Source organism: Lonchura striata, chromosome 4 (genome assembly GCF_046129695.1).
Source record: "Lonchura striata isolate bLonStr1 chromosome 4, bLonStr1.mat, whole genome shotgun sequence".
NCBI classification, from domain to species: domain Eukaryota; kingdom Metazoa; phylum Chordata; class Aves; order Passeriformes; family Estrildidae; genus Lonchura; species Lonchura striata.
In genome coordinates, this window is record NC_134606.1 from 27,483,658 (window position 1) to 27,510,738 (window position 27,081).

At 36.0% G+C, this 27,081-nt stretch overlaps 1 protein-coding gene across 9 annotated transcripts; it reads left to right on the top strand.

Annotated features, from left to right (window-relative positions):
• The first annotated feature begins 1,364 nt into the window (after positions 1-1,364).
• Positions 1,365-26,774, top strand: EXOC1 (exocyst complex component 1). 9 transcript variants are annotated; one of them, XM_021530745.2, is made up of 21 exons: positions 1,365-1,477; positions 3,299-3,432; positions 4,268-4,398; positions 5,251-5,410; positions 6,290-6,310; positions 7,069-7,256; positions 7,879-8,106; positions 8,336-8,468; positions 8,647-8,756; positions 8,974-9,027; positions 12,507-12,656; positions 13,799-13,904; positions 16,740-16,784; positions 17,917-18,080; positions 19,764-19,874; positions 20,340-20,416; positions 20,893-21,121; positions 22,101-22,284; positions 23,434-23,633; positions 25,128-25,322; positions 26,106-26,774. In XM_021530745.2, the coding sequence occupies exons 2-21, from the start codon at positions 3,309-3,311 to the stop codon at positions 26,256-26,258; spliced, it is 2,763 nt and encodes a 920-aa protein (XP_021386420.1). In that variant the 5' UTR covers positions 1,365-1,477; positions 3,299-3,308; the 3' UTR covers positions 26,259-26,774. The 9 variants fall into 9 exon arrangements, with proteins under 9 accessions (XP_021386420.1, XP_021386335.1, XP_021386585.1 ...); XM_021530660.3 differs by lacking the exon at positions 1,365-1,477 and adding an exon at positions 1,511-1,669; XM_021530910.3 differs by lacking the exons at positions 1,365-1,477; positions 16,740-16,784 and adding an exon at positions 1,511-1,669.
• Positions 26,775-27,081: the final 307 nt, after the last annotated feature.

The window sequence follows — 27,081 nt, forward strand, 5'->3', positions numbered from 1 at the left end:
CTGGAAATTTAAAACAATTCCTTGGAAAGGATGTTTTCTGTTTATTGGTGGTGGCCTTGCAAATACATTTTATCAGATACACACTAAAATTAATAAATTATATACAATTTAAGTAATCTGGAATGATTTCAGTCTATCCTTAACTCTGCACTCCATTACATTAACAATGCTAAAAATTAGGTAAGTGTATTGATCATGTGGTGAACCTCTGTCACAGTGAAGGTAGTTCCAGTTTCCACAGAATTCATCAATGACTACAAGTAGCTATAACCAATTTGGACATCAGTTCTCATGCTAAATCCTAAATCTAGTCTCAGCATAATTTTCCTATTTGGATTATCACTGACATCAAAGACTGCCAATTAGTCCAGATTCTTCTACCTAGGAGCAAAGCAAAAATCTGACTGCTGTCCACAGATTATGAATATGAACTGAACATGAGCCAGTGAGTGCCCAGGCCAATGGCACCCTGGCCTGTGTCAGCAATAGTGTGGCCAGCAGGACCAGGGCAGGGGTTATCCCCCTGTGCTCAGCACTGGTGAGGCCTCATCTCCAGTACTGTGTTCAGTTTTGGGCCCCTCACTTTCAAACAGAAATTGAGGTGCTGGAGTGAAGGGCTGCAAGGCTAATGAGTGGTCCAGAAAACATGTCCTGTGAGGAACAGCTGAGGGAGCTGGGTTTGTTCAGCCTGGAGAAGGCTCAGGAGGGACCTCCCTGCTCTCTACAGCTCCCTGAAAGGAGGCTGTAGTGGGGAGGGCTTTGGGCTCTCCTGCTGTGCCTGCAGTGAGAGGACAACAGGAGACGGCCTAAAGCTCAGACAGAGGAGATTCAGATTAGATATTAGAATTTCTTTTTCACTGTTAGTATTGTCAGACATTGGAATAAGTTGCCTGGATGGTGGAGTCACTCTCCCTGGAGGTGGTCTAAAAGTGTCTGGATCTAGTACTGGGTGATAAGGTTTAATGCCTCAGGGGTTGCAGTGATAGTGCTGGGTGGATGGTTAGACTTGATGATCTTAAGGGTCTCTCCGACCTTGCTGATTCTATGAAGTGACCTTAGTCCTGATGCTGTGGCCAAATGGAATTACAGCATGCAGTCTGAGCTGGACACTGTAATTCAAAATTGTAATGCACTGTATGTTCTTTAAGTACCAAGTTTATCTGCATTTCTTCTGTGGACCCATTTGTCCCCTAACGGACCAAAACCCCCTCAGTCCTCTGCCGTGACGTCACTGGAGAATGCTGACGTCACTTTGGGGGCGGCAGCTCTGCCCCGCGCCCGCCGCGCCCACTCCTCCCCGCCAGGGGGCGCTGCGCGGGCAGCCCGCCCCGAGCCGCGCGCCGCCGTCACGAGGGCGGAAGCTGCGGCGGGAGCGCCGCGTCCTGCCCGGCGCTTCCCGGCCTGGCCCGGCGCTTCCCGGCCTGGCCCGGCGCTTCCCGGCCTGGCACGGCGCTTCCCGGCGCTTCCCGGTGCCGCGGTGAGAGCGAGGCGGCCCCGGCACCCTCCGGCTCTTCCCCCGTCCAGGCGTGGGGCTGGCGCGGTGCTCCGCGGGCCGGCTCGGCCGTGGCCGTGCCTCCGGCTTCGGGGCGGGGCCGCTTGTGCGGGACTCGCAGGTGGGAGGCGGTGAGGCGGTGTCAGACGGGCCCTCGGGAGCCCGCCGCTGCTCTAGGTAGCTCTTCTGAGGTTTTTCTGTCCATTTGTTGATCTTGTGATTGAGTTCCGGCGATGCTGTGGTTGGGCTGCGTTCTGTTGTGGTGTGTTCTGAGCCGGTGGGATGCGGGAGCAGCGTCTTTTCCTGTTTGCGCCCTCAGAGAGGCCAGGCAGTGCTGAGCAGCTTTACCACGCTGCCATGCCCCGTCTGGCGTGTATTTCCTGGACAAGCCGCGGCTGGGATGTCATGTCTCGAACAAATTTCATGTAGCCTTTGTTTGGCTCATTACAGGAAATGTTTATTTCCAGCTTCTTAGGCTGAATTCTGTGTTCCTTTGAGGCAGCAGGATTCAAGTGTGAAAAGCTTAATTTTGTGCTTGGTCCTGGCACACTGTGAATGTTTTGGTGGCTGTGACTAAAAGAACTGAGTTTTTAATTCAGAAGTTGAACTGTTTATGAGAGCCAGTCTTGGATCTTGGATTTATCATGATGTGGGAAAGGTGTACTCTGCCTAACCTGCAGTACTTGTGATAGCACTGAAATAGGAGAGTTAGCAATTTGTAGTAGCTTGATTGTGACTTAGAGCAGAAAATAAAATCCTAAATAAGGAAGGAAAGAGGCATCTGAATTTGAAATATAGCAGATTATTGGTATTTTGTGTGTTCATCTTATGCATCTGTTGAAGAGTAACACGAATGGTGACCTGGTACAATTGGGGAAACAAAAGGTGGGCCCAGCATTTGATGAAGAGAAGGAAAATTATTAGCAGCTATGGAGTGGTACATTGCCATAGGGTGTCATTTAAACAGCATGCCCTGAGCGCTGTTGACAATACTGTTTTCACTTTGGCATCGTGGCCTTGTTTTCACAAAGTTCTTAACTTTCTAATCTTCAAAATTGCTGTAGTGCCCAAGATTTTGTCTTTTCTATGGGTTTATCAGAGGAAACAACTCGGGCATCTTCAAGAGAACAACCCAACCTGAAATTCAACTCTATATATTGTCTCAGCATCCAGCAGTGTAGTATGTTGTGTGTACTAATCATGCTTTTTTAAAATGAACTGTAGAATTTTAAGGCACAGATAATATTGAATCTTCTGTATTTGAATAAAAACGCTTGAATGTGATGTGTAATGTGTTTCTCTGTTCAGTCTAGATAAAATCTCTAGTGTGAGGCACTGTTCTTAATCAAGTAAATATTGCTAATTCCTTAATTTTCTGGAGCTTGGAGAGGGGTTTTTGGTTTTGTTTTGTTTGTTGTTTTTTGGGCTTATGTGATTGAATTCTACAAGCTTGAGTATTGGATGGTCTTTTTTTCCTTGGTTCCAGTTTCAACTTTATTGAATGCCTAGTATTTCCCTCTACTACAAAGAAGCTTTTTGTACTCCATTAATTTAAGCTCAAGAATTATCCAGGTATTAATAAATTACAGTTTTCTAATTGAAACAAGTAAGGTTTTTGTTTTTTTTTTTTTCCTAAAGTGGTCTGGTCTTCTACCCAAGTCATGCCTGTCTAGATTACAAGTCATTAAGTTATCTATAAAATTGGATTTTAAAATCCTGTGGTTACTGTAAGTACATGACAGGTTCTTTTCTCGTGCGTCTGGTAAATATGCTTGAGTTTATTTTTTACCTCCTAAAATCTTTCAGCTGAGAGAAAATGACTGCAATCAAGCATGCTTTGCAGAGGGATATTTTCACTCCCAATGATGAACGTTTATTGAGCATTGTGAATGTGTGCAAAGCAGGCAAAAAGAAGAGGAACTGCTTTTTGTGTGCCACAGGTATATATGAATACCACACTATATTTCTTATCTTCACCTTTGTTTTTTCTTGGTTGCATTTGTTTTAGCTTTATGTACAATTCTTATTCTTGACTTGTATAAAACAGGTGCTTTCCATTCCTAATGGAGAAAATTATTTATAACTTGTACTTTCATTATTGCTTCTACTAAAAAAAGAAGCAAACCCCACTACTTTTATTCACTGATCTCATTGTAATTTGAAAGGAAAGAATGAAATAGTATTCTCTAGGGACTGGTGGGCTTTTGAAACAAGCTTTATGTAGTGCTTAAAACAGGGTTTAGTAATAATCTAAGCTGATAAGCCTAAATAAAATGCTTTAAAGAATACTGGTTAGAGACCAAGGAAAGGCACAGCAACTGCATTGAGTTCTAATGTTCCTTGAAGTGTATGTTTATTACATTTTATCTCTTTAAAAAACTAGGTGCTTTGTGTTGATCTGTCAATAAATTAGCTTGCTAGAATATTTTTTGACTGAAAAATGTCTGAAAATGTTTTCATTCTGACTGTACTCTCCAGTTATGTCTGTGCTATGTCAGTTATGTGGTCATGGTCCAAGATCTGCTGCATCAAAGAAATAGCTGAAAATTGGGGTCATTACCTCACAAGCTGTATAGAGAAGTATACCTGTTTGGTTGAGACTTAAACTGAGTTGCGGTTATTGTGGATGAAAAGGTTTCAAAATGTTTCTTTTCATCAGATAAATGCTAACAAATCTCCCCCACAGATAATTTGTTTGGGAAGTTGAAGTACAGCAGACACAGATGTGAAAGTAGTATGTGTGTTTTGAAATGACTCTCTTACTTCATTTAATAGTGACAACAGAACGACCAGTGCAAGTGAACGTGGTAAAAGTGAAAAAATCTGACAAGGGAGATTTTTACAAAAGGCAGACTGCATGGGCACTTCGAGACCTTGCTGTTGTTGATGCCAAAGATGCTGTTAAAGTATGTGGCACTTTTTTGTTTAGTCCTCTGCTCCCATGATCTTCTTCATTCCAAGTTAGACCTAACTTCCTTGTTACTGGCTACTTTAAAAATTAGATTGATAACAGGTTAATTAAGATGATACATTCCTGTGCTGCCTGTGCCTGTGTTTTCTTTCAGCCTTTGCAAGACTATAACCCTGGTAAATTGAGTAAGAGTAGTCTAGATACACTTGAATAGCAGTAGTCTCAATATCTGCCCTGTTAGTTGTAGTGATCTTGCAGTGACTGTAGAGAGCATCTGCTAAGGACTAGTAGTACTTTTTCGTTGTTAGTCTTATGTAAAGTCTTACCCAAGCTTCATTTCCAGTAAGAAAATTTATGACTGTTATACTAATGACAGTCAAAAATTTGTTAAAATATCGAAAATGTTTTGCTACATGTCATATTTTTTTTCTGGGACACTTAAAACATTCTTAATGAGCAGTGTATAAGCTTGAGGGTGAGCTGGAAGCATAGAGTCCTGATGTGGTGGACTTTTCCATAGAACAAGAGGAGCAGCCTAATTTGACCACTTAAATTAATTTGTTGCCATAAACTTTGTGAAAAATCTGACACATCTTTGTATTGTGTTATTTTTGTCTTGCCTTGACAAAATACTGCTGTCATAGCATGGGTTCTTGTTTTTCACTATCACATTTTTAACACATTTGTTAAGGTGCATGAAGGCCTTAAAGTGCTGTATGAGCTTAAGGCTGGCATCTGTGTAATTTAATTTTTATCCTGTCATCTCCATTATTAAATGTGTGGACAATCTCTGCTACTTAGAGAATCATTTGACTGTGGAGCATTTAACATATTTCATCTTTTGCAGGAGAGTCCTGAATTTGATTTGCATTTTGACAAAGTGTACAAATGGGTTGCAAGCAGTACAGTGGAAAAGAACACCTTCATTTCATGTATCTGGAAACTCAATCAGAGATACCTTAGAAAGAAAATTGACTTTATTAATGTTAGTTCACAGCTGTTGGAAGGTAAATGTCTACAATTATATTTGAAGTATAAAGCTTAGTAATTACTGATTTAAAACAGATACACTAAAAAAAATACTCTTAATCCTGATGGGTTTTCTTATTTTTATTTCTTTTCAACTTTATATTTTCTAAATCTTTAGGTAGGTGAGATAACTATACAGGAGATTTTTTTGTTAGAAAATGGAGAACCAAGACAAAATACTTAATTAATAAAAGTACTAAATATTGATAAGCTTTCTATATTTCTAAGACATTCTGTTTCTTGAAAAAAAAAAATCTACCTCCAAGAACTGGTAGGTCTAAATGTGTAACGAATCTGCTTTTGTTCTCATTTACATTTCCCCTGAATTAGAAAAATTCTTTAAAAAGCCAGCCTCTGTAGCATTCTAGAAGGTAAGGGGGTTTTATATGAGATTTCTTGTTCATTGACTGTGAGGCATGTGCTAAATTCTGCTGGCCTCTATTACAATTTATGTGACTGATTGGTGGCTAGGATGGCTTTGTATCTTGTTTGCTTATCCTGTACTAAATGTTTTATGATCACATTATCTTTTAATAGTTAACACTTTATAGTAAAGCTTAGCAAGTAGGAGTATATCACATGGAGTGTGTCAGAAGTGGCAAAACTACTGGTATTAAATACTAGACTGGTGTGTGCAGAAAAACTTGAATTAGAAATGTGAAACAGGAAGGATAGCATTTCTGTGTTTTGGTGTTGACCAGAATTTGTTTTAAACCAACATCTAACAGTTCAAGTTTGTGCAATAATAAAACATTCAAACTTACTGCCACTTAAATGTGTACACACTGTTCGTGCTTTGTCTAGCTAACATTCTCTGCTTCCTTTCCTCTGCTTTTCCATACCTTTTAATTCTTCAGAACTTCCTAAAGTTGCAGAAGGTGCGTAACACCTTTTTCCTTTATTTTGCCTTGTAAGCAATTTTCTTAAATAATATGTTTTTTGGTTGGTTGGTGGTTTTTTAGTGCTTTGCTTAGCTTATCAAGTTGCTAGAGAAATAAGAGAGATGTTTCAAATGTCCTACACTTTCTGTCTGGACTATGTTAATACTCATTTATCAGCCTTTGAGTGGCTTGTTAAATTCATTAAGCACTTCTGTGAGAAATCATAGTTAATGAAACCACTGTTTATTTGATTTTCACTTAACTCAGTACGAATTTTCCTGCTGTTAAACACATCTCGAGCATCAAAATAACTTTTATTTAATCAGTGGTATGTATCTTAAACAACTTTGGTATATTTCCCTTATGGTCTGTCAAGCAAAAGAGAGAATCTAACCTGTACTGATTTTCCACTAACAAATTGAGTCTAATACTGTAATGTATTCTGATGCTGGTTACTAGTGTAAGAAGTGAATAAACTGAGACTCGGTTTGTTCCTTGGAATAATGGAAGGTGGATATTTGTATTTTGCTTATGTTACATAATTTGGAAAACATCGCTGTTGGGAATCAGTTCTGGAAATTGTAATGAAGTGTGTGGAAGACTGAGACTTGAAAATGTGTTCATAGGCAGCAGGTGCTTTTTAAGAGAGTTGTTTAATGGATAGATATACTTGTGGGTAGTTAAACATGCTTAAGTACTCCTAAAATACTTGTGACTTTCTTGATAACGTGTTTAATTTTCCTTCTCTACCTAAGAATCTGTTCCAAGTGGAGAGAATCAAAGTGTAGCAGGAGGTGATGAAGAAGCTGTGGATGAATACCAGGAGTTAAATGCAAGAGAGGAACAGGATATTGAAATCATGATGGAAGGGTGTGAATATGCTATTGCTAATGCAGAGGCCTTTGCAGAGAAGTTGTCAAGAGAGCTGCAAGTGCTAGATGGGGTAAATAGTCCTTCCAATGTACAGTGTGCCAGCATGTTGAACTGTTCCCTTTGATGGTGACCAAACAGCATTCTCTGAAAAGATAGTTAACGTTACCTCTCACGTACTGAAATGTAGATTTTTTTTTTAGACAACCCAACATTCTAGAGGTCACTTGAAAAACTTAGGAGATGCAAGGGTACAGACTTGAGGGAACCATCAACAACCTCCTCAAACTGCCAAGTTGTGTGTTTCTTGTATATTTTGAAAATTGCTGCTTTCATGGTGATGGCTGATCTTGCAACAGAGAATCTGACCCTATCACCTATGTTCTCTTTTTTTTGGAACTAAAAATGTTCTGGTATAGTAGGGATTACTGTTTGGCCTTTTGTTTTTCTGCAGACCAGTAATTCAGCTGGAAGAACTTGAGCAAAGTTTTGGCTTTATGTCTTATGTTTTTGAAACAAGGAAGTGTCACAGATTTAGGAATTTCTGTGTTCAGTAACACTATGGCTTAAATTATTTTGTTGATTGCATGAAGAGTTTTGGAAACTATTTGACAGTAATAGAGGGAGAAGGAGATACCAGAATGCTTTTGAGATATAAAAATATCTTCTAAAATGTGACTTTATTTTCTGTACAGGCAAATATTCAGTCCATTATGGCCTCAGAGAAACAGGTGAATATCTTGATGAAGTTGTTGGATGAAGCTCTAAAGGAAGTTGACCAAATTGAGCTAAAGCTGAGCAGTTATGAAGAAATGCTTCAAAGTGTAAAGGAGCAAATGGATCAAATTTCAGAAAGCAACCACCTAATTCATCTCAGCAACACAAATAATGTTAAACTGCTGTCAGAGATAGAGTTCTTAGTGGTAAGGATTTTTATTATGTTTACTATGGTTGTTCACATCAGGTATAAAATTCTTTTAGGTTGCTACCCTCTTTGAGACTTCTTTAAAATAATGAATTTATTTTTCTATTCCATTTATACTTATTTTCAGTAAGTTATAATAGCAAAATTATATTTATCCTTCTTGGTTCATTAGCATAGCAAACTAATTTCCTTTCAGCTTATGGACAATACTCTCCATTATTTTGTAGAATCACATGGATCTGGCTAAGGGCCATATAAAGGCCCTTCAGGAGGGAGATCTGACATCTTCTCGAGGCATTGAGGCCTGCACTAATGCAGCAGATGCTCTTCTGCAGTGTATGAATGTAGCTCTTCGTCCAGGTAACGTTTTTGTTAGACTACTGCCTAACAAACAATATTTATTATGGTAGTGCCTTGCCAACTAATCTCAGATTTTGTTCATTGATTGAAGGAATTTTGACCTCTGGTCCTCTTAGTTCCCCTACAAATATATTACTCTGTATTTTGTACACTCTAAAGTCCTTTTTGTTTGTTGTAGGACATGATATGCTTCATGCAGTGAAGCAGCAGCAGCAGCGGTTTAGTGACCTGCGTGAGCAGTTTGCACGGAGACTTGCCAGTCATTTGAACAGCGTATTTGTTCAGCAGGTATTATTTCTTACTATTGAATACAAAATTTTTGGTCACAAACTTTTCTGGAAAATAAAAAACCCCAAAACAAAACCAAACATACAAAATAAAACATATGAACCTTGGTTTTGTTTCTTAAGTGATTCATAAAACACTGACTTGACACTTGTTTCCTAAAGTCTGGGTGGTTCTTTTAGCCTCAGCTTTTTAATTTGTGTTTTTTATCTTCAATCAGTTTACTCAGACCTTCCTTCAGCTCTATAACAGGTCCTCCTATCATTCAGTTCCAGTGAGTACATTGAGTTTGATACAAGATTTTCTAATCAATTTTTTTTTCCTGAGCTTGAAATGATCTAACTAGCAGCTGCATTTTTGACTTTGCAAAAAGAAATTTGTCCTTACTGATTACAGAGCATCAGACTTATGTGCCTTTTCACTTCTATTATTTTTGTCAGCCCTTAAGCTTTGTTCGTCTGTTTATGAGCTAACATTCCACTGATCTCATTCCCAAAAGTTGCTGAGAGACAGATTGACATGCATGGAGGAAAAATACTTTCAGTATTTTTCAGTAAGTTTTGGCTTGTTGTTAGCTGTGAGGTAGTAATCAACAGATAAAAAATTATGACTTTGCTGTTAAGTTTAAACAGGAAGAGTTCATTAACTGCAAGAGATGAGATTCTGCAAAGCTTTTTTGTTGTAAAAGAGGAAAAAAAGAGGGTTTGTACTTCATTTTGAGATACAGATTCAAATGTAGAGGTATAACTGAATGAGCTTATTTTGTTAGTTGGAGGAATATAGCAGTTTCTTAGTCTGTTGTTGAAAACCTCAACTCCAATACTTTATTACCTTTAACATCTGAAGAGTTGCATTATTTGTTTAGAATTTCTTAAAAAAGAAATTTAAAGCACTTTAGAAAAAACTAAGATAAAGGTAAAGAATTAGAAATTAAAAAGACAAATGAAAACATGGTAATGTCTGGAAAGCTGATAATATAAGCAAGACATTCTGATTTGGAAATCATTAGGTAGAAAAAAATAGTTACATTGACATTTGAGCCTAAATACATTACCTTGAAAGTATGAAATTGCTCTTTATTTTTTGAAAAGCGAAATTACTCAATGCTTGATTCAAACTACTGTTGTAAGATACTAAAGTGCTTCACCTCCTTTATATTAAAAGGAGAATAAATATGAAATTTTTTAAACAGAAATGCAACTTTATATTGCCATTTGCTGCAGTTTTAAAAAATGTTTACTAACAGTTAATGTAGGTGTCTTTTTTGTGTAATACTAATAATTAATTAACCTATTACTTTAAAAATCTTTTAACAACCAGGTTCAGCACTCAATTTAAAGGCAACTCCATGCTTTCTACTTTTGAAATATGAAGTAGGTTGGAGGCTTGAAACTATGAAATAGTTGAATGACAAATTCATGGTGTCATTTGATAACAGTATAAATTTATGTGTAACGAGAGAAAGCCTGTTAATGAGATGGGAAAGGTGCCTCTAGAAGCTCTGTAATGTTTTAGAGCAGTCTTGAACAGAACATACTTTACTGTAACCAGAATGAGTAGTGCTGTGGAAAAGTTGGCCTGGAGAGAGAAATGTACCTTGTCATGGAATTTGTCATCTAGCTTTATAAAGAATGGAACTACTAACCAGAGAAGTTGTGTATAACAAAGAGGCATGAATAAAACTGTTCCATGAAGGAAGAAAAAAATTTGGAAAGCTGAGTATTTCCTAGCAGTAATATGAATGAGCATTTGGGCTGTTGTAGTTGATGAAAGATGTGACAGCCACCAGGTAAATTATGTTAAACAATAATGAACTTGAACATTAAAAATACATGGTGTAGGAATCTGACAAATGAGGTGTTAGAGGGAGTTTCTCTGATCTTTTTTTTCCATAGAAGCATATCAAAGATTTGTTCAAAATTTTCCTATATGTATCCCCAAAAGTATGCACAAAGTATTGAGTATGACCTCAGTAATCACAAGAGCAGCTGTGTTGCTAGTGCTGGCTGGATTCCAATTCCAAATTCTGTGTTCAATAATTACACTGGCTTCTTGTTGAACTACAGGATTGTTTTTATAAGCAAAATTTATAGTGTTATCCTTTGCCATTTTCTGTGAGTATAAATTAATGAAGTTGGCCAGGACTTGTTTCTTTGGGTCTATTTGTATGTCAGTTTATGTAGTTAAAAGAGGAGGGCTCAGAGCAATTTCACGCTCATGTTGCATACAGAAATGTATACTGAGACAGGTTGCAAAGAACTTGAGGATGACCCATCACTGTAAGTGTTCAAATCCAGTTGTTCAAGGAGAGGGTTTTGGCAGCCTGGTCCAGTGAAGGTGTCCCTGCCCATGGCAGGGGAGCTGAAGCTAGATGGTCTTTAAGATCCCTTCCAACTCAAACCATTCTATGATTGTTATGTAGTAGTTCAGCTTTGTCCAGAAGCTGGCAGTGTTCATGTTGCCTTACTTAGTAAAAGTTGGTATTTTACAAATTAAATCTTTGATTTTTTTTTCAAACAAAAGAGAAGCTTTCTCTAACAAAAGGCTTGATTAGTATCCAGTATAAACAGAAAAAGGGTAAGACAAAGTTGCTTTAGTTTTGATCCAAACTGGCTTCTGTTCCAACTTAGAAACAGGCAAAGGCAGTTTTTAAACAGTACAGCTTATTCTGCTGACTTGTTGTGTCCAAGATGGAACTATCAGGAATGCTTCCTCTATCAGGGATGGACATTGACTGACCTGCATAAAGCACCTGCATGTGATGCAGGAATTGGAGACCAATTAGTACAATTTTTGTGTGCTTCCATGGCGCAAACTATAAGTTCTGTTGCTTTATTTACAGCAAGCCCAGTAGAAAAAGACTTTACAGAAAATATTAAAACCATTTGGAAGTTAGTTACATAAATTATCCATTCTTTTAACCCAGGGATAGTGATTGTGTGTTCTGCTGTATGGCTGCACAGAGGTGTTACCTTGCTTGGTCTTCATGAATTGCTCAGGAAGCTTGTTCAAGCAAGTGAAAGCTTAAAATGCTAAATCATGTGTTGGTCTAGCAATATGATTGGATCTTTGTGTAAAGGAGGAGCATGAAATTAGTAGCTTGTGTTAAATGGATTGTTTTATGCTGCTGGCTGTAAATGTTCACTGATGGTGTGTTGTATGTATCTGTTTGTGTGGAGAAGAGGGAATGTGTGTGCACTGATGTTTTTAAGATTTGATCAAGGAAGGCTTGGCCAAAGTGGACTACAGTATGTTGAATTGGAGCAGGCTGTCAGAGGAGAGGTATAAATCTCATCATTAGCACCCAGGCCACCCGTTAACTGGAGACTTGAAAACTGTATATGGGAAAAACATCTTTAAACAGAAGCAGCTACTTTTTTTTGTTAGAAGAATAATGTGATAATCTATTAACATTTTTCAGGAACAATTGAATGCTTCTCATTACATTTTCATTCAGGTGTACATTGCATTCTTTTACAAAAAGTGCCAAAGTGACTCACCTTGAAGGCAAAAAGCCTTAAAATGAGCAAGCTTATTAAGATGCACTACCTGCCTCGGCTGTAATAACTCAGTGTCTGTATTACGTTAGGTGTCTTTTTCAGCCTGCATCTCTAGACCTTGCTTCTATGCAAGGTGTTTTGAGGCCTTTCGTTTGTCTGAATGAGATACTGTCTTCATACTACATTTTACAGGAAACTTCTAATGTGTCTGTGTAGTGCTTCTAGATTTACTTTAATACTTTTTCTTACCAAGGGTCATGATCAGAGTTCCACTCTTGCCCAGCACTCTGCTGAATTGACATTACCCAATCATCATCCATTTCACAGAGATTTACTTCGATATGCTAAACTGATGGAGTGGCTCAAGAACACAGATTATGGAAAATATGAAGGGCTAACAAAGGTATGTGAAGTGATCAAATGATGCTACAGAATGTACATAATAGACTGGGCTTGAGAGTCAAAAGAATTCTCTGTGTCATTTTAATATTGCTGTATATTATGTATAACTCACTGTTCCTCTTTTTTTATTCCTTTTTAGGATAATAAACTTCATTTTTTTAGTATTTGTGGTTTTCTGCTCTGTTTATTGTTTTTTTCCTCAAACAGTTTATGCTGAGTTATCACAAGATATTTATATTGATATTTATGTAAAACAAGCTTGCTATTATACAGCATAGTAAGAAAAAATAATTCATTAATTTCCAATTGGTGTGCTTATTGCCTGTGTAACACCTCTATTTCAACAGACCTTCATTACACTTGGAAGTGTCAAAAACTTCAGAGGTCTCTTGTGCAATAGATTAAATAGAAGTGTTTCTCCCTTGTATGCATGTAACTTTTAACTACCTTGTTTAAAACTAACATGGAGTAAAAAAATTACTAAAGAACTATACAAAACGTTCAGGTAGAAGTCAAGGAAAAGTTAGTCCTTACAAAACAACTATTTTTTAAATTAAAATTCTGTCATTCTTAAATGGAAGATTTAAATTAGACTTTGAAAATAGCTTTCACATAGTTATTTGTTTGCCTTCAGTGTAAAGCACACAGTGAATGGTTGACATCTTTGTGATCTTCTAAAAAATGTGAAAATTACATATTTATGTATGCTTTGGGGGGAACAGTAAGAGTCTGATAGAAGAGGGTGCTGAATTCTCTCTCTTCTACTACCCTTGAAATGAATTCTGTGATGCTCTACCACCAGTAATCCTATCTGTATGTAGTGCATTGCATATTTTTTCTTATGAAGGAAAAGTAGAAGTTTCTGATTAATGCTCAGTGAACTCACTATGAAAATGAATGTAAGCTGTTTAAATATCATTAATATATTTTTGTGCATACCGCATATATATATATATATATATATATATATATATATATACTTATATAGTCCAAACCAGTTTGCTGTTTAGTAGGACTTGAAAATGCACATGTTTAAAGAGTTATTTAATAACTATTTCTAGAATAGTTATTTTATAACTATTTCTATAATAGAAGAAAGTCATTATGAATACCTGTTAACTAAATTTACATTTTTCTTTTAAGAATTATATGGATTATTTATCACGACTTTATGAAAGGGAAATAAAAGATTTCTTTGAAGTTGCCAAGATCAAGATGACAGGCACAACCAGAGAAGGAAAAAAGTTTGGTAAGCTTCCAGAAGGCACATAACTTGCTTTGAATCTTACTATTTGCATATAAAACACTCATTATCTAAGGCTAATTTTGTAATGGTGTAAAATTCTTTACTTTTGGCAAGATGGAAGAAGTTGAATGAAAAATGACTGGTAAAACTTCTGACTTACACAAGGCCAAAGTAGCACAACTGAAACCTTGTGAAATTGGTCAAATAAAAGTATAAAATACAGTATTTCTCTCAGTTTTCAAGTCTACACTAATTTTTTATTACTTGAATTATCCCACTTTATTACCTGAACAAATTTGAAAAATCAACTCTAGTAATTAAAGGGGGTTTGGGCAGCATTTTTTTATATTTCTTCTACTGTTATTTCTGCTTTTAATAAATCTTGGGTGGATTTTTAAGAATGCTAATCCTGCCTAGTAAGACTTGCATATTTTAATGTGTTTTTTCAGTGGGATTTACCTATGTACTATGAATCTAGAAATCATAATTTGTTAACTTGTAGGTATTTATTTTTAAGGGAGTATTCCTGCTTGAATTAGTTGAATATGGAAGTATAGCTTAAAAAAATAACCTAGATACTTAAAAAGCAACAGTGCTGTAGGTGTATTTATGTATTGTCAGTTCTATATTTTGAGGTGCAGTGTTTCAAAGCTTCTTTGAAATATTTATATTTGCCGTGGATTGCCAGTTTGCGAATTTTGAATTCCAAAATTATGTGCAGCTGTAAGTAGTAAGTTATGTCAGCCTCTTTCGGGTCCTGAATTTGTGCTTTGAAGCTTGATCATAGAAATCAGAAAAATGTAATAAAGGGAAGAAAGCAGGAAGGTGGTAAGGCTTGTTTGAGAGATGGAGAACGGGAGATAAGGCTTGGCAAGCTGTTGGACATGGAAAGTGGAGGTGCCATAAGATGTCATTTTCAGAACATTTGAATTCCTAAATCTTGAAAAGCAATCTTACTGCAAGAAAAAAAAAATACCTTTAGTCTAATAGAAATTGATTTCCGAAACATTCTAAACACTTTGTCTTGACACTTGTTTTGTGATTGGTATTTGTGAAGAGACAGCTTTTGTAGCAGTTCCCTAACTTGTGTAAATGTTACGGAGCAATCAGGCATTTTGGAGAGAGAGGTCCTTCAATTCACAAGAATAAAACCTGCACCTTGAGAAGACTTTCTGTCATGTATTTGTGCAAATTTAGTTATGTTGCAGCACCTCATAAGGGTGTGTAATTTCAAAGGCTTCTGTGTTCATTGTAGTGATTGTACTACTACTAATTACACATTTATTCAAAATATATCACTTCTCAATAGTAAACTTGTTTGAGGAGTAGTGTAGGTGCATAATGCTCCAGTTGTACTCAAATACTAAAGATGACCTGTTTCCAAGTTGTGTTGGTGTGTGTTCTTGCCTTTTTTTTGTGCTTTGGGAATAGCACTGCTATTTGAATGCCTCAAATGCAGAGGAGATGCTGGGAGAATTCTGGCAATCTGTGCTAATGCAAGGTTCTTTGTCTGCATTTTTATGGCAAAAAAAGCCAGCCTGGGTCATGAGCATTCACACTTGTCTTCAGTAGTCCTTTATTTTTTTTTTTTTTCCTCTTTTCTGATGAAGCCAAGACTTTGATACTTAAATACCATAAAGTCAGTGTTGGAAAGAGTGCTACTACTGCCATATGTTTATATGATGTAGCTTGTCAAAAGCTACTAAGGCTCCCCTGGTTGTCCAGGGCCTAATCTTTGTAGTTCTTCATATTCTGTAATAAGTCCCATATGTTTAGAAATTGAGGATGATGAAGAAGTGGGACAAGTGCATGACAGTTGCATATGCCAAGTATATCATGCCTAAACATTTTTTATTCAAAATCAGGCAAAACCCATATGATCTAAAAACTAGGCTGGAATTAAATTTGAATTTGATGTTACAATTATCTGTAGTGTTGCCTACTGAGAACATCTGGTATTTAAGACATGTTTGTGGCATTGAGAAGTATCTACTCATTCTATTACAGTAGGTTCTGCTTGTCTGCTCCATTCTGGGGGGCTTGTAGCATCCATCCTCATCAAGATCTCTTTAAAACCACATATTGCTTTTAGTGTATGTATGCAAATGCCTTTTACTCTAGGGATTCTATATTTTCTACAAATGCTCATTTACTTTAAATTTTATATTTAAGTCCACTTGAGAAAACGTCAATTCTGAGAAAAACACAGGAAAAATATAAAAACCTCCTTGTAATTTTTTTTACTATATGTTTATTATCTTTATCGTCTCCAAATTTGCAATCATCTGTTTTTGTGCAGCATGAATGCAAAAGATGTAATCTCTATATAAATATCCTGATATGCAACAACTAAGAAAAGGTTAGCCAGTCTTACTGTTGATGTGGATTATATTGCAGTAATTGTGTGTGTGTTTTGAATTGAAAAGGTGGACAATATTTCCGACTCAGTAAAAAAATTCCATAAGTATGTTTTCATTTCTTCATGTCAATTGTTGATATAATTTATCATGGAAACTGAGTCTGACAAATAATTTAATGGACTTCTCAATTTGGGAGAACTTAAATACATGTTACCAAAAGTATTCTTCAAACATACTATATAAGAAAAATCAGATTTTAATACCTAGAAACTTACTCTATTTTCCATGTAGTGTAGATACTGAATTTCTAAAATAGTACCTCTCCAAATAAATGTGTTTGCTATGTAGTTACTTGCTGCTTATAGTTCTCTGCATGTTTCTTTCCAGTTAGAGCTTAACTTGCATCTTGTGCATGTTTTGTGCAAACTGCATTTTAACTTGTCTTTGTCTTTGATGCTTGCAACCTAATCCATCCCAGCTACACTGCCTCGAAAAGAAAGTGCTGTCAAACAGGAAACTGAGAGTGAGTATAACTAGTTGCATTAGTTGGTGTTGTCAATGCATGTGTGTTGATGTTACAATGTAGTGCTGCATCAGGGAGAATCTACCTCACACTGAAGCACTCTGTTCAGAATGAACTAAATGTGAGCAGAACCATTGGGCTGGCAAGACAAAAAGGAAGCACAGCTCTAAGTCCCAACATAGAATTTGAGAAGATTTGCACATAAAGACTATCTTTTGGTTTTCCCATGCTACTAGTTGATAGTAAAAATACGTTTGTGCCTGAGAGCACAAACATAATTTTTTTTGTCATAGTTTTCCATTCCTCCAGTAGGTTGAAGCGACAATTTAGATTAGAACTATAGACTTTGTCTTGTGTCCCTAGACTAGATACCAACAGAGCAGTTAAGTGAAGCTTGCAGGATTGCTTTTAAGTTTCTTTATGGCTTCGATGTGAGAAGTTTACTTATAATGATAATTTTTTGGCCTTTTTTGTTACTAGCTTTCTCTGTCCTGGTCCAACATTTCTGAAAATTTGGGGGTAAAAAGAAATAAAAAAGTAAATACATAGTCCTAGGTGAAGGCCCAGAAGTATCATGAAGAAATGACTGAAAAGGAGGGGAGAACATGAGCAGCAGAATTACTATGGGGCTGTAGATCTAGCAAAATAGCTGAAACAAACTGTGCAGTTAGAGGATGTTAACAGCAGCAGGATCGAGTTCAAGATGGAAAAGTGCCTGTGTGTATATAAAACGTTTAAATTATGTTCCTTCCTGTAGTTCAGTCCTTCTGGTTATGGCAGCCTTTGCCCAAAAGACATCCACAAATGTCATAACTGGTCTTAGCTTTCAAGTCTTCAATCCCCGTGTTCCTGTATTTTAGTTTTGTTCCTTTTATACCTTTTTGCCATACTTTACAATGGGAATTTAAATAGTTATATTGTACTTTGAAAATTGCTGAAGGATTTCAGTTACCTTATAATGAGGAAAGACTACATTTACAGCAAAAACATAGGCAGCTTAGATAAAAGTTGTCTGATTTTAATATAGGACTACTTGCAATTCTTGATCTCATATGTTCTGTAACAAACTTCATATTCTTCAGTATTTTATTCTGCCTTCACTTTCCTCCTTCATAGTGTCTTTATTTCACAGGTCTTCATGGAAGTTCTGGAAAATTAACTGGGTCGACTTCTAGTCTAAATAAACTGTCTGTTCAGAGTTCAGGGAACCGTAGATCTCAGTCATCCTCACTGTTAGACATGGGAAACATGTCTGCCTCTGACCTGGATGTGGCTGACAGAACAAAATTTGATAAGGTAAAGCCAAAATATCACATAAAATTCCTGCTTAGTTTTGTATTAGAGGTATCTTACATATCCTTCTTGTATAGTTCAAAAATCTCTACTTTTTAAATCTTAAAACATTCCAATTTCAAAGTTTGTATGTACCATACATCTAATAAAGGCAGTTCCTAAGAAATATGTAGATCACAGCATTATTCTCAGATTATAAGATTCTATTTAAATCCTTTATGTGCTGTATTTGGTCTTTAAAGAATATCAAGCATAAAAAACTATCTTTTAAGTTTAAGCCAAATATGTGTTTTTAAACAAATAGGAATGAAACTGATGGATTCTCCACTGGTTTTTTTTGTTTTGTTTTTTTTTTTTTTTAACTCATTCAGTGTTCTATGACATTTTACTAGCATGTAAGCAAAAGTGAAAGATAAGAATTTTAGCCAGGACTTGAGCATGGCCCTAAAATTTTACTTATGCTGGTTTCACATTAGTTATCATCAGTTTTCAACTTTAACCAATAGCACTAAGTTGTTATTGGAGTGGCCTCATGTTTTAAAACCTGATGTCCTCAGCATCTGTTGACTTTTTTCCCTGAACCATTAAAAGTGACAGTGCTCACTATTTCTTGCACAGTTGATTCCTCTGTGCTGTGGAAGGAAAATCAGCAGTCAGAGATAAAAATAATTTTGTTGTTCTCTACTGAATTATTTGATGGAGATGAATGTTTTTCTTCTGACCACTCCATTGCTCATTCATTTTTCTGGGAGGAAATATATGCCCGAAACAATATTAACTGTTATTACAAACTTGTAGCAGCAACTTGTCTAGCATAAAAAAACTAACTTGTTAAAACAGTTTTATGCAATTATTGTGCTGTTATTTTCAATTTCTCACTTGTGTCTCACACCCACTGGGGATATGTGAATGTGATTTAATATACACAGAGTCATAAGCTATTGAGCTGACCTACTAAGTTGTTGGTTTTTCTATGGGAATTTTCATCAGCATGGATTTCCTATGTGGCTAGATTGGTTTAATTTATGTAAATTATTACATGCCTTAATTTTTAAATACTTGCAGAGAAAAATGTAAGAGAAATATGTTTAACATCTGATTTATAATTTCCTTATTTTGTATTAATTAAGTATTGTAATTACTTATTGCTAAAATAGTGTTTCACTTTAGTTTAAATCTAAATATTGTGTTGTATGCTTTAGTACAACACCTACTTATTTGTTTCTCTAGCTGCTGTGTAGAAACTTTTTCTGCTATTTCTACAGAACAGTTGACTTCAACATACACAGTTGACCTGTTTTTCTTCCCTGAGGCTTTTAATTTTGTCTTCCTCTGCTCAGCAAGCCAGGCAGAAAAGATGGTGGCAGAGCCCAAGACTTACTATTAAAATACGAGTGCTTCCATTATAGCAAAAAAGTGCTTCCTCAGGCTGCAACTAGAAAACTTCTAGTTGTGGAAAGACTTAGATTGTTCTTTTCTTCACAGTATTACATGGGTAAGAAAGGGCTGTGTTGAAGATGCAGCTATTACTTTTAGACATCTACTTACAAGCTGTTTCCATTAAGTAGTAGTAAGCCTTCTAAAGCTCAGTGAAGATAAAAGGTACATGTAACAAACAATTAAAATTATTACTGTTACCCATCCATAGAGTTTGATGTGTTGATAAAATATTTTAACTTTCTTTAGATTTTTGAGCAAGTATTAAGTGAACTAGAACCTCTGTGTCTGGCAGAACAGGACTTCATTAGTAAATTTTTCAAACTGCAACAACATCAGAGCGCCTCTGGAACAACAATGGTATGGCTTAGATTCTCTCACTGGAGTAAAAAGTATTGACTAGGCCTCAAAAGAGACCTGTTTAAAAGAGAACTTTGGAATTTATTGGTGATTGTGTGATCCAGGTGATAAGTAATTAGTTTTTCTTCATGAACGGAACGATCTTTATTTTGGCTAACCAAAACAACATTTTTTATAGAAGACCTAATATGTTTCCTTTGCCATGGGTTTGTGTCCTCTTAAGATGACAACAAACCATCATGCTATATAGGAAGACAGTGGGGAGTAATTGTGGATAATATTGAATTGGTGGAATGTGGCTGAAAAATTACCAAAACTTGCAAACTGTTCTGTTTTCCACTCTGGAGGCAGGGGGTGCTGGGGGTATGTAACTGTTACTTATATTGGTTTTGTCAGATGTAGTAACTGCTTTGATAAAGCAGTGGAGACAGACCTTATCTTTACTTACATTCCTTGTTCTCACAGAATGAAGTGGAGGAAATGGATGGAGTAGCTTTATCCCGTTCATATACTTCTGGTGTTCCACAAACAGTATCATCTGAGTATGTGCTGCTGTTTTTTATTTAAGCCTGTGTGTGAGTTTATTTGGCATATAAAACTTTTTTATCTAAAATCAGAAATTATTCCCTTTCAGTGAAAGTGAGTAGTAAACTTTTAATTTTTACCTAGATGCTACATGTGTTGGTAAAAAGAATATTTTTTGTATATAGAATGGGTGCTCCTGTATATGGCTGTTTAATTCTCTTAATAGTTTGCAAATTGAAATTAGGCACTATAATATAGAAAATATGCTTAGCAAACTTCTGAGAGTGTGTCGCAGGTTCCACAGAGAAAATACTTTTTGGAATGTTTTATACCTGTGACTGTTGATTTTTAATGTGTGGTACTGACTTTCTGAAAGTCATGAGACTTGTTGAATGCAAATGAAACTACTATATGAAATAAATATATCAAAAAGCATGTAAAATAGCCTAGTAAACTGTCAGAGTAATATTTTCCTCTTATGCATTTTTAATAGGAAGGACATGATCCGACAAATGATGACAAAAATATTTCGTTGTATTGAACCTGAGCTGAATAACCTTATAGCACTGGGAGACAAGATTGATAGCTTTAATTCCCTTTATATGTTAGTTAAGATGAGCCATCATGTATGGACAGCACAAAATGTGGACCCTGCGTCCTTTCTCAGCACAACACTTGGGAATGTTTTGGTGACTGTCAAAAGGAACTTTGATAAGTGCATTGTAAGTTCTTTAGTTATTCTGATTAACCTAACTGTAATATTATAGGAAGCCCACTCCTACTCAGTTTCATTTTACATTTCTGTGTACTTAAATTCTTTAAATTTGAAGTCAAAATTAGTAATTTATTGCTTTTCTACTGGCCAAGCCTTCAAATAAATGGTGGTTGTGTTTCTTTTTTCCTCTCCATTCCAGTCTTCCTCAATAAGTAGCTTTTTGTACCAAATAAGACCACTCGCTCAGCGTTCTGAGCTACTTGACATTCTTAGTTTTTTGTTTAAACTTGTACTCCTTCTGAGATTACTGAAATCCATTAAGTAAAATATAGCTCTCTGCCTTTTTCACTTGTCAGAACCAAACTATGTGGACTTAAAAGGGTATGAGGTCTTTTGGCAGTAGCAGAGGCTGCTCCCGCTGTCTGAAACTTTCTTTTGCTAATTTCCTTTGCAGTTACCACCATTATATTATGGCAGGTGAAAACAGAGTTGTTGGTATAACTTAGTTTTATTGTCATAAATGTAATTTCACTCTAGGCAAACATCATAAAACTGACCATTCTTAATCAGTTTAATACTTAAAATATTTGGAAACTTATTCTTTTGTTACACTCAGAAATAAAATTTCTTCAAAAGACTAAAGAAATGTCATGCAGGAAAAGAAATCATTAGCTTGGCTGAATCAAAAAAGTGAAATTCCTTGTTAGATTATAAAGTGAAAATTGTTAATTGCTTCTGGTGCATAAATTTGGGGTTTTTTTTATTGTGTGTTTGTTTTCGTAATACTAAGTAAATAAAGGGGAATAAAATACCATCTTTCCTTTTTCTTTCCAATTATTTTACTTAAAAAATTTTTAAGGGTAAAAAGCGTGGAAGACTAAATGAATGTACTATTCGAAAGAATTATTTGTCTTTTATATATGTCAGTTTTTTCAGTATGTCTACATGCTCTAGAGCCTAACACTTGTTCTTGTTTCAAATTCAAGAGTAATCAGATGAAGCAGATGGATGAAGTAAAAATCTCAAAGAAGAGTAAAGTTGGGATCCTTCCATTTGTTGCTGAATTTGAAGAATTTGCAGCCCTTGCTGAATCAATTTTCAAAAATGCAGAACGACGAGGAGATCTAGATAAAGCCTACATAAAACTTATTAGAGCTGTCTTTGACAGTGGTAGGTCTTCCAAGGCTGTCATAGTTTACTAAAATAATTGTTTCCACTTGTTTATATATAATTTTACCCCAATTAATAGGTGGGGTTTTTTTTGGACTACACTAAAATTTTGGTTGTCTCTGTTATTGTGAGTAACTGTAATCCTTTTGATTGTAATATACTTTTAGATACTTTCCTTTGTACAGACCTGTAAAGTAACTTTTGAGTTGTGACAGAGTGAAGTGATTAAGACTTAAGAGGGAGGGGAGATAGCAACTTGGCATGCCCACTTTGCAGTGGTTTCTTGTCTTTTTGTTTCCCCCTGTAAAAAATCATATAGGAGGAAAAAAATTTGGCAGTAGATTTTTCCTTGTTAGCAGTTCAGTGTTTTGACTAAATTAATCTGTGCTATTACTGATACTCTTATGCCCTGGATCACATTCATGATGGGCATCCTAATAGTCTCAGCAAAATGATTAATAAATGAACAGGCATGGAAAATTAACTGCTTTTGGTTGAAGCCATCCTCTTTCAGCCTCCTTTTAGGTGCAGTACGGGAGAGATAGGTAGAATTATTTTTTTTTTTGCCTGCTTGGTTTTTTTTTTTGGGTTTGGGCTTTTTTTTTTTTTTTTTGCAGGGGAAGGGGGAAGTAGAAGATCTAGGTGCAAAATTATCTATTTTCATTATGACATTTAGGGACTGATGGTAATTTTGACCATAAAACTAATAAGCAAAAACTGAGATTAAGAAGTACATTTAAGAACCCCCCGCTACCTTACTGAAGATTTTTGTCCTAGTGAAGATGGGAATTGATTTTGCTGTTGACTTCTCTTAAATAGTTCTATCTTGTGAAATTTATTAGGGATACTGAAAGCATGCTTGTAAGCCTCCTCAGAATGTGACCTGCTCCTCACACCTGTAAATGAGATCATACATTTATCTTTTTATAAGTGCATTTTTTGCCATACAAGTTTCATTGTCTTAGAGCCTGAATGTATCTGTTCCTTCCTTTGAAGGCTCTTAGATAGCATTTTATTTACTGGTAATTCTGACTAAATGAGTTACATGAAACTCAAAATTCCCTTTTTGATAGTATTATGGTTATTGCTTATGTTTTTCTGAATTTGTTCTTTTGGTATTCTTAGTATTTTGCTTTTCATTTCTTTTAGTTGAGAAAGTAGCTAATGAAAGCCAGAAGACACCCAGGGATGTTGTCATGATGGAGAACTTCCATCATATTTTTGCAACACTTTCTCGCTTGAAAATTTCTTGTCTGGAGGCTGAGAAAAAAGAAGCCAAACAGAAATACACTGATCATCTTCAGTCTTATGTAATCTACTCACTTGGACAGCCTCTTGAGAAATTAAATGTGAGTATATTTGAGTATTCATTTAAATGGTAAAGGATAGTGGAAATAATACATTCAAAAACTGTTTGATGTCTTTATCACTGTATCTATCGTAATCCCTTATTATTTTGGATTGGAATATGTCTGGCAAGAGTATTCATGAGGATAACAGTTTTGGATGAAAATAACCAAATTTTTCATGGCAATTAATAGTACTGACTAAACATCAGTGTCTTAAGCAAAAGGTTTTGAGGAAGAAGAAAGTGAGGGGAAAAGTCATCAGGATTTTGGGGATAATCTTTCTCACCTCAACTGCAGAGAAAATTGCTGTAGTTTCTGAGCTGTTCAACAAGAAGAACAGTTATAGGAAAATTCTGTGTATCTGAAGTTGAACTAAATGTTAAACTGAGTGGTGACTTAGGTTCAGATTCAGTTCTGTCCACATGAACGTCTCATGGCTTTTTCTATAAACAGGATTTCAGGCATCCATTTTCAGAGGCATTTAAGATGTATTCCTGTTTTGAAAATTAAAATGCTTTATTGCTGTTTCCACTTTTGGATTGACTCTGACCAACATCTAAGATGTCACATAGCTAAACTGCTGCTCAGTCCCCCCTCTCCAGGGGGGACAACAGGAAGAGCAAAAGTGAAAAAACTTGGAGGTGGAGGTTAAGACAGTTTAATCAGAGAAGGGGAGAGAGAAAGATAGAGGGAAAAAAAATAAAGTAAGTGGTACAAAACCAGTCATTGACTACCTCTCACAAGCAGACTGATGCCCAGGCAGTTTCTGAGCAAAGCCACTTTGAAGCCAAACACCAAACCTGCCTCCTCCAACCCTAATTTTTATAGCTGAGCATGATGTTATGTGCTATGATTTGGTCAGGTTTGACCTGTTCAGCAGTAACCAAAACATTGCTGTGTTAACAGCCCAGTTTTAGCCACAAATCCAAAACACAGCACCATAGAGGCTGCTGTGAAGAAAGTTAACTAGGGAGTTACTTCTGTCCTACCCAGACCTGATGCACTGTTGAGCTCAACCTACATGTTCATAGAAATACTTCCCTCTATTACTAAAACATTTTTATTTACTATGTTGAGAAAACTGGCTAATGACAGTGAGAAGGGAGGGCAATTGTGAACAAATATGCTCTTGTGTAATTATGGTTTAAAAGATGCTCAGGTGCTTAGGGAGATCATCCAATAGATCCAGTATTTGGATCCCTGGTTATGAGCTCATGAATTGAGGATTTTGAGGCTGACTGGTTATTAGTTAAAAGGTTGCAAAGAAAAGCTCAATTGCTTCTAGAAAGGATTGGTTTCAATTTTATTCTAGTGCTTGGACTGCTGTCTTGTTGAACTGTGTTTTAATGTTTATGGCTGAGCAGTACTTCATGCCCAATTAAGAAACAAAAATTGGGAGAACACAACAGTCATTAAGCCAGATCAAGATTTAACCACAGATATTCTTGTCAAATGCTCAGATTTGTGATAGTGACTAATGCTATTACTTGTTAGCATTTTTTTGAAGGTGTTGAAGCTCGTGTGGCACAAGGTATACGGGAAGAGGAAGTAAGCTATCAGCTGGCTTTTAATAAACAAGAGCTTCGTAAAGTTATAAAGGAATATCCTGGTAAAGAAGTGAAGAAGGGATTGGATAATCTCTACAAGAAGGTAGATAAACATCTCTGTGAAGAAGAAAACTTACTTCAGGTAAACTAAATCGTGTCTTAAAAACCCTATAATGTTACACAGAGGCTTTTTATTACTGCTTTTGCATATGTATTCTGTGAGAATGTTCAGCATAACTCTAAAAACATAAATTTTGAGTACAGCTTTTGGGTTTTTTTAATAAGCATACTCTGTTTCTATTTGTTTAATACTGATTTGGACGAGAGCAGTAGAAAAAAGTCCAGAAAGAAACTACTTTATGATTCCCTAGCTGACCATTAATGGGTGATGTCTGTTCTGCAAAATACATTGGAAGTAGAGAATAGATTTAAATTAATGGATAACCTGATGTGAATCTTAATTGGTGCACTATAGCAGAATATTTTCAGTTATCTATTTTCTGATAGTTGTATTATCTAATGTTTTCCTTACACTGTGTGAACTTTTTCACTGGAGTAAATAACAAGTAGACTTGAGTTAAGCTTGTTTAAACAGCTTTTTAAAGTCTGAAATGTGAATTATAGCACTCTTCTGGTTCGGGGTGCTTTCCTGAAAGGCAAAAGCAATACCTCTGTTAGGAGAACTTCCCCATCTTCTATTTTCTTCTTTGCACATTTATTATGTCATGTCAACATTACAGATCTTAATGGATAAAAACCATCAATCTTCTTTTTAATACAGTAACTCAATCTATTGAACTTTATTAGTAATCTTTAGCTGTAAAATGACACCTGAAATGTGAGAATCAATTAATGAACCAATGTTTTCTAGTTAGCCTATGTATTATGCCAGTTGACTTTTCCTAAAGTTTGCTTTCTTTGGCAGGTTGTGTGGCATTCCATGCAAGATGAATTCATACGACAGTACAAGCACTTTGAAGGACTGATAGCTCGCTGCTACCCTGGATCAGGAATTACTATGGAATTCACTATACAGGATATTTTAGACTACTGCTCCAGTATTGCACAGTCTCATTAAGTTCTAGGAAGGGAAAGAAGCTAGCAAAGTGTGTGCCTGTATATAAGGGAATCAAACACTATAAATGTTAATGGGTTTTTAAAAGGTGTTTTTCCATGTGTGTGTAGTTAACTGCCATGTTTGAGTAACACTCCTGCTTCAAATGCCTTTCAGGGCAAAATAAAAACTTTGGGGATTTATTGTGCTTCTATTGGGCTGAAGTAATGTTTGAAAGCATTATTCTGTGAAACACTTTGGATACAGTTTTTCCCTTACCCTAATATTCAAATATTTTTATTTATAATTCCTTCTCTTGCCAAAAGCAGTAAGCACTACCTTCATAGTATGCCAAAAGAATACTGTTTTCACTAATATTTTTCATCTTAGAAATTATGTAAGTATTGAAGACTATCAGATGTTTTCCCTTCCTTGTTGTAGGAAGTATGGATGTAGAACTTTATGCAGTGGGAAGATTGAATTCATGTTCTAAGATATGTGACTACAGCTATAATTCTTAATTAAACTATGTTCATCATATTCTTTATTTCTGTGGAGAGTTATTTCAAAAAGTTGAAAATACCTGAAGGAATTAATTCCTTTGTTTTGTTGATGGTTATTGAAGAGTTGGTGCCTTTCTGCATTCATGTTGTTTTTCTTCCTTTTAGTAAATATGATGTAGTATCACTGTACTCTAACCTCATGTAAATCCTTCCTCTTCCTGGAGCTTCAGTTGCCAGGGATTCAGGACCTAGGTTTTCTGTACAGCTTGGTGAAATTGCCAAGTTGTTGGATAGAAGTGGGGTGTATACAGGGTAGAAACACATAAAATAAACATGCAGAGGTA

What these genes read in the sequence shown, in the direction of transcription:
- EXOC1 (XM_021530745.2), top strand. Translation starts at nt 3,309, where the DNA reads ATGACTGCAATCAAGCATGCTTTGCAGAGGGATATTTTCACTCCCAAT. An exon ending in ATGCCAAAGATGCTGTTAAA is followed by an intron (nt 4,399 to 5,250) that starts GTATGTGGCACT and finishes CATCTTTTGCAG; the next exon opens with GAGAGTCCTGAATTTGATTT. An exon ending in AGCCTCTTGAGAAATTAAAT is followed by an intron (nt 23,634 to 25,127) that starts GTGAGTATATTT and finishes ATTACTTGTTAG; the next exon opens with CATTTTTTTGAAGGTGTTGA.